We start from the raw sequence: 7,582 nt of genomic DNA on the forward strand, positions 1-7,582 counted from the left end.
TCATATAATTGAGGTGGCTACTATAAATGGATGCCAATGCATAGATGTGAAAGCTGAATCTTTAGCGTTTAGTACTCAGTGCAGTTGGTTGTCGCAACACAATCCCATATCTTGGATCTTCCTGGAAAGCATAGACGTCACCTTCCCCAACAGAAGTATTAAATCATCGACCATGGCCAATCACTCCATGACAGATGCTTAACATTTGCCATGTTCAACTCTTTCTCTGTCAGTGGGGTTTTAAGAACTTGCACCTTCAATGGTGCTTATGAGAAGTGCCATTTCAAATTTCTGCACATGAAATATGGGACCTAGAAATATTCTATTCAAGAAATTAAAATTCAATAAGCTTTTGTTCTCCCTCTACACATCGAATTCTTTTATTTGTTGTTTAGATTCTTCTGGTCGATTTAATTAGAATATCTTTCCAATGAAACAAATTAAAGAAAATATTTTGCTAGAATTTTTGCAATGGGAAACAAGGGAAGTTAATTAGGGAATTGGAAGTACTCATGATTTGATTTCAGATAAATACATACATGGCACCGCCATTTCTTCCTTTGAAGACAGTAGAAACCAACACAAAGACACCAAACACTAACATCAACAACACCACCACTAATTGAAGATTTTGTTATATGAACATGAACAAGAACTGACCACAATGAACAATTCTCTTTCCTTCCTTGATTAGGAGAAATGCTAAAGAAAATGGAACTTGTTAATTCAAATTCTGCTAGATCTCAATAGCTGGCAGTGAATGGCTTGTAGACTTTGAGATCACTAACCACACCGGCAATTGATCCGGCGGCAGCTGCAATGGTTATTATAAGGCAAGCAACACTTAGGGTTTGGAGGCAAAGCCATCGTGTGCTCCACTTTGGAATCCTCTTTTGCACAATGTACATCTCCACCGGGAAGTAAACCGTGAGTGGCCAAAACCCAAAAGCCCCAAGAAGTCCAACCACGTCATTGAAGAACGGGAGGATCATGGATATCACAGTGGTTATGATCACAAATGCTGTCCTCCAGATCATTCTGAAGAGGTTAAGGTTGTAGGGTCCGATTCCTGGAATCCGGTGTTTGATGTCTTTCGTTATGAATTCGCTGTCTGGGAACTTTTGCGCTGCAGTTTTCTCAACAAAGGCGAAAAGGGGTTGTGCGTAGACTTGGTATGCACCAACAAGGTGGATGACAATGGCAGCGTTGGCAATGTCAAGGAGCCAATAGGGGTTGTAGAAACCGAAACCAGTGAGGAGGTTTCCGGGGGACAAGTCTCCGAAAGCAGCATATCCCATGCAGCCACAAAGCATGTAGAAAAGGGTTGTGACTGCCACACTGATTTGAGTGGCCTTTTTCATTGTCTTGGATTCAGATGGCGGGGATCTAATTGTGTCCTGAATTTCGATTAGGATGAGAGAGTATGAGTAGGCGAAAGCTATGTCACCGAGTGCTTGGAAGCTCCTCCACATCTTTTCGGTTGCAGTCACTGTCCCAATGCTTATTCCGGTCATGCTTCCCATGATTTTTCCATTTTCTGGTAATTGACAAGCAGGAAAACAAGCTCAAGTCAGTGCTGCTAGAACCGATTAAATTAGTCCGAAATACTCAGTTCGGATTTAAAGTCATCAACATAGCTTTAAAGCTAGCTATTTTTGTACCTGCAACTTGAGCAATTCCAAGGCCTAGTCCAATGGTTGAGTAAGTGAAAGACATGACTGCAGCAACAATGGAGAGCCACCACAGCTGATCGAAGTCCGGAATCTGAGAAAATATGATCTCTGTGACGCCGAAAGCGATCATATAAGGGTTGCTGTTAATACGGCATGGATTTTTCCCACCACTCTTGTGGAAGCAATTAGACCTATTTATTGCCCTGTTTATTCAATATCAAAAGAACCTCGTTAGCGCAAATAATCTTTAAATCCCTAAACTAAAATCACCAAGTTTTTTATTTTCGAAAGGAAATGATTTCCGCAAATACCAGTTTATTTGTCCTTTGATTTATATTTAGGCTGTGAGGAAATCACTCCCCTTTTCAAACTTCAAACACTCAAAACTTACATCATACTTATGGATGAAGCAATTGTGTAACCAATGGAGACCCCGAAAAGGTTCAAGTACTGAACATATCCACAAATTTTAACCTTAGCTCCGCCTACAAAAAACGAAACACGAAACAGAACAAAGTTTGAGCTTTTAGAACATCTGAAAAAGATTCTAACTTTTTTACTTGGCCAACAAGTTTAAAATATATTTTAGCAAAATTTACCAAGATTGGATCTAACAGCATCCATGTACGTATAGTTTCTCGTCCCAGTGACCGAATCTCCGGAACGATAGCATGCAGACAGGAGAGTTGAAGTGTAGTAGGTCACGAAAGAGAACAAGAGCATCACAGAAGGGCCAGCAACCCATCCAAGCTGAGCTGTGGCCCAAGCCAAGGACAGAACCCCAGAACCAATCACAGCAGTAATTATGTGAGCACTCGAAGTCCAAACAGTTCCTGGTGAATTAGACAACGCAAGAATGAATCACTAATCATGTTTTAGCATACTATTGTGTCAAAGATTAAAAGTTTCAGATAGCTGACTAACCTAACTCATGTCTGCATTATGTTATGAAAGAGAATTTTACCCGTTCGTTTGAGACGGCCATCTTCATCAAAGCACTTGGAGCCTCCTTGTGGAGGAACATGAACTGAGATATCAAAAACTTGGTGGTGGTGGAGCTGCTGATTTTTTGTGGCAACGTCGTCTCCCATCTTTTGTCACAAAAAGAGAGCAAAACACTAGCCTTTTAATTTTAACCTGACTTCTCTGCCCTTTCACTTTTCATATACTCTAATTCTTCCTATTTGTACGATCATCTTAAGTCACGTCAATATTTTATATTATTATTATTTTTTATCTTATTATCTTTTTAAAAAAAATTAATATAAAATATTGACGTGGTTTAACTGTGACCGTATAAAATAAAAGAGAATAGAAATGTATGAAAACTGGGAGACCAAAGAAACCGGATTCTTTTAATTTTTCGGATAAGAATATATATATATATATATATATAAATAAAAAAAAGGACAAGTCTTTGCTATTGTGTGAGAATTTGTGCAGCTTAAAGTAAACAAATTCTCTATAAATATGATAACTAAAGAGATGGGTTTTGCTTTCCCGATGACGTATGAGGTTGTTCAACTCTCTGACACACAAAACGTACCCAAAGAATTGCTAGAGAAACCCAAGTGAAATTTTGCTCCAAATGACAGAGAGAGTGACTGACGACTGAGAGAGGTTGACTGATTTTATGAGCACTTGTCAACGAATTGGTCTCGGTATACAAAGTTGGAGCGGTCGGGGTATGTATAGCACTTCGGTGGCAAGATTGTAAAAGCCCACGTGGTTTAGAAGGCTAAAAGAAGACTCATACGATCAACCCACCGCTGCAATATTTGTGCTAATTTTCATGCCAACTTGGAGCTTGATTCTTCGAAGATTTTCAAAGATCTTCTCCCAACCTTTGATTTTCCTAGTGACCATCCAAAAGCACTTTTCTCTTACCTCTCTCTCTCTCTCTCTCTCTCTCTCTCTCTCTCTCTCTCTTTTTCTGCTTTTCCAAGTGTCAACTCTAATACGCAACTTCTATTTCATTCCAACTGGCAGAAGGCCCGGATCGATAGGAGCCATTGATTTGAGTCACTGAATCTTGGGATGTAGTAATGGCGCTTGAAGTAACAGTTGTAGAGCTCTTTTCTTTTTATACTACTAGCCTTTATATACTACGCGCGACTTATACGTTTTAAAGGTATTTATATATATGAATTAATAAAATGAAAATTAAATATTTGAAGTGAATGAATAATCTTAGTTCATGCTAGAAAAAATCTTTCACAAACTAATGCCATTTAAGATGTTTTGAACGTGTTTAAAAATAGACAAAATAATATTTAATGAACAACTAATTGAATTACATTATTACTAGTCTATTATGAGGTACTAATTAAAAAAATATAAAAAAAGAATTAATTATTAAAAAAATACTATTAAAATGACAAAAATACCACTGCATTATTTTTGGTTGCTTTTGAAATTTTTTGTTTTGAGGGGCATTTTTAACCAAAAAATTTTGGGAAAGCTTGTGATCCCGCATTTCGTTCATATCGGCTCGCATCAACCAAATGTACTAGACTGAGTAAACTAACTAGCTATAACATAACTTTTAAAATTTGAGCATTCAACGCAAAACTTAGAATTTTTTAGTACCCTATTGCAAGGGTTAGGTTTTTATTGCGTGATGTGTGTTCATGTGAGTCAACCGACTTCAATGCATAAATAACTACTCTGATGCTACTTTAAAATTAATCCTCCATCAGGAAAAATAATTAGCAATGAGTGAAAAGGCATGAGATGTTTTAACCATTAACCCAAAGGTTGCATAATTTTTATTCTTCAATAATTATATATGATACTTGTATGTATAGTTGTATACGTATGCGTGTGTATGAAGGTCAATTAGTGATGGATTTGACATAAAGCATTGCAAAAACGACTAGTTCACGCAGCAAGAAAGTTTCTACTAAAATGTGTGGCAAACAGTGCTAATAGTAGCTGAAACTGAGAAACAAAAGCTTCAAAAAACCCTTACCGTCATTCGTTGGTAGCCTCCCTTTTGGATGAATTTCAAATATGCAAATATGCAGGAAACCCGACAACACAATCACTCTAATATCACAAGAAATATTAGAGAGATGGATATTATTTGTTTTGTGTTGTGCCTCTCTTGTATCAACCAACGTTCCTTATATAGCAGAACTCGTAGCTAGCTACTAATTAAATATAAAATTTAATTCCATCTCTTTAAAAGACAACCCTAGAAAACAGAATCAAAAATTTATTTCCACGTGTAAGGCTTATCATCCATCCCTTGCTGAAAAAGAAGAATAATGAATATGGTTCTCCAGTAAATGTAATTCATTCCAACAAACATCATAAAGAAAGAGATAAGAGTATACAACACCATTTCAAAGCATAAATATTAACAATTATTTATCAGTCAAACGTTTCCTTCTTTGAAAACTTTTACAAAAAACTTTGGGTGCTGTTCATTTTAACGAAAAACTACATTTTTACACTAAAAAGTCAATGCTGATACTATTCACTTTACCCTTTATTTTGTCATTATCATTAAAATTCAAAATTTTCAAATTTTTTTAATTAGTTTTCCTTTTTTTTTTTAAGTGATAGTAATGCTAAAATAATCAGAAACAATTGTGCACCGGAAGAGAAGACCCACTCACTTGCTTTTGCACTCGATCGAATTTTAACATCTTTTTACTGGGATACTCGAGCAATACAAAACATTTTGTTGGACAACTGTTATACAACTCACCAACAAAAAATTGGGATAAATCCAGATAATTATAAAGTTATGGAATATTTATTAGTTCTTGATATTGAATATAGTGAATTCATCCAATTTCAGTCAAGTAATCACTTGGAATAACTGTGCAGCAGACCAAGCTGAGGCTCCAACATGTAAGATTCCTGAGAGAAAAAAACATTGAATAAAGCTGAAGAAATAAATGTACATGGATAATAGGAACTATTCCTTCCTTACTCAACAATGATAATTGGTCTTACCAAGCCTGCAAACACATTGGAAATGGAACAAGTTGTTGATCCTTTTTACTCAAAAGTGAGAATTGCTTTTGAGTTGAATACTTGTATTCTAAGGGTATGTTTGGATGAGGCTTTTACAAGGATTCAAGGGATTGAATTGATGCCAAGCTATGAAGAAATCAACCATAAAATGTACGTAACATGAAAGGAATTAGAGAAATCCTCCATGAGCATTATGAAAGCAAGGGTTTTGTAGATGACATCTCCTTATATGCCTTTGTAATACTCATGGAGGATTTTTCAAATCCTCTTTATGCTACATTTTGTAATCCATTCCTTCAATTAATTTCTCAAGCCTTATAAATACCTCATCCATACCCTGCGGTATGTATTTGAGCATGTGCTTCTCACATGCTGAGTCCAATAGCGACACATGGTTTTATTATCACCTTGTATACATGTGTTTTCCGCATATGTAGCTTAAGTAATAATAAATATAATGGGACATGTCGTATTAATCTCACATTGAGACGGTATTAGTAATTTAAAAGGATCTTGGCATGTCCACCTACTGCATGCCAATTGATTTTGAATAAGGACATTTAAGAAGCATATCACAGAGCCTAGTTACTAAATGAGTACGCTTAGAGGCTGGAACTTTTTAATCTGTGTGCTATGCATATTGCATATAAGCATCCCCCTCCTGCTGAGAATATTTTCTCTATCCAAATTGTTTCTTATTTTGGACCAACCAAAACAACTCAGGAAGGAAAAAAAAAAAAAAAAACAGTTCAATGTTGCTTAGCATCTCCAAGGGGTGAGGTTTTAGAACTTACTACAAGCAAGAAAAAGCCAACTTGGAAAGCTAAGGTTGTGCACAATTTTTAATATAAAAGGATCTTTATGGATTATTATTTTTTTTTTTTTGACAAAGGTAATTTATTACCAACAAAGCACACAATATACAACATAAAACAGAGGCCCAATTACAATTAAAGCACAAAACTAAAATATGGGCCTCAAAGCAAAAACCCAACCCAAAGGTTGAGCCCAAAACAACAACACAGAAAACAAAATAACCCTAGCAACTTTGTGGTCGTCAGATCTTCTGACCTTGAACGAACACCTCTTGTAGCCACCAGAACGTCAACCAAACAAAGCCTCCAAAATGGAAAAGAAGAAGGCTCCACCCACCATCAAACCTCAAAATGTAAACCCACAACCATCAAAGAAAGGAAATCAGTAGGAAAGACATCCCACAGACAACAACGCTGAAATCGGCACATAACTGGAAGGAGGTGGTGCGAGCACCCAAGCTTACACACCTGCCGTGAAACGCGGTGGCAAGAAACAGGTGCAGACTAGGAAAACTGTGGGATCGAGAGAGGTCGAAACCATTGGGGATAGATAAAAAATGGGGTGAGTAGATCCATGGATGGATGGCAATGTTCAATTGAAATCAAAGGTAAGAGAATAAAGAAAATCAGGCTGGAAAACATGGAAGAAAACACTGATGGACACAGGAGGAAAAGGAAGGAAAAAGAAAAGAAGGAAGGAAAGGAGAAGAGAAGAAATGGCTGCCACCAACCCAGGCTTGAGTCGTCAGCTGAAACGGAACATGGAAATGAAGATCACTCACAGAAAGTGAGAAGTATTCTCAGTGTGAGAAAAAAGCTCTCACCGAATGTAATGACCCGTTTCGAAAATTACGTTTTAATTAATTGGAATTACTAAAATAACCCTAACTACGAAAGGGTTGACTTTTGTTGACCTTCGTTGATAGGAGCATATTTATACGACTTAGTTAGCTTGTCTTCTTGCATTTACATAGTTAGTTTCTATTTATTATAGTGTTTTAAGCCATTTTCGTGTGTTTGTAGGTCCAATTGACAAAGTTGGCAAGAAAGTGCATATTGGTGCATTTTAGAGCAGTTTTGGGCTTGGAATGGATAGTTTGCATATAG

At 36.7% G+C, this 7,582-nt stretch overlaps 1 protein-coding gene across 4 annotated transcripts; it reads right to left on the reverse strand.

The window, feature by feature from the left end:
* Nucleotides 1–492: 492 nt before the first annotated feature.
* On the reverse strand, nucleotides 493–4,787 carry LOC103931636 (amino acid permease 3). Of its 4 annotated transcripts, none has more exons than XM_048580542.1 (6): nucleotides 4,645–4,787; nucleotides 2,638–2,764; nucleotides 2,273–2,506; nucleotides 2,065–2,158; nucleotides 1,662–1,876; nucleotides 493–1,537 (listed from the first exon to the last, which is right to left on the reverse strand). In XM_048580542.1, the coding sequence occupies exons 1-6, from the start codon at nucleotides 4,648–4,650 to the stop codon at nucleotides 744–746; spliced, it is 1,470 nt and encodes a 489-aa protein (XP_048436499.1). In that variant the 5' UTR covers nucleotides 4,651–4,787; the 3' UTR covers nucleotides 493–743. The 4 variants fall into 4 exon arrangements, with proteins under 4 accessions (XP_048436499.1, XP_048436500.1, XP_048436501.1 ...); XM_048580543.1 differs by having other exon boundaries at nucleotides 2,638–3,001; nucleotides 4,645–4,786; XM_048580544.1 differs by having other exon boundaries at nucleotides 2,638–2,796; nucleotides 4,645–4,779.
* Nucleotides 4,788–7,582: the final 2,795 nt, after the last annotated feature.

This window comes from the organism of the source record quoted next, unplaced genomic scaffold, assembly GCF_019419815.1.
Source record: "Pyrus x bretschneideri cultivar Hongxiangsu unplaced genomic scaffold, Pyrus_bretschneideri_v1 Contig15, whole genome shotgun sequence".
Classification (NCBI taxonomy): domain Eukaryota; kingdom Viridiplantae; phylum Streptophyta; class Magnoliopsida; order Rosales; family Rosaceae; genus Pyrus; species Pyrus x bretschneideri.

Coding starts and splice junctions, on each gene's coding strand:
- LOC103931636 (XM_048580542.1), bottom strand. Junction 2,159..2,272: donor TGCTGTTAGATCCAATCTTG/GTAAATTTTGCT, acceptor CGTTTTTTGTAG/GCGGAGCTAAGGTTAAAATT. Junction 1,538..1,661: donor TGGAATTGCTCAAGTTGCAG/GTACAAAAATAG, acceptor GTCAATTACCAG/AAAATGGAAAAATCATGGGA.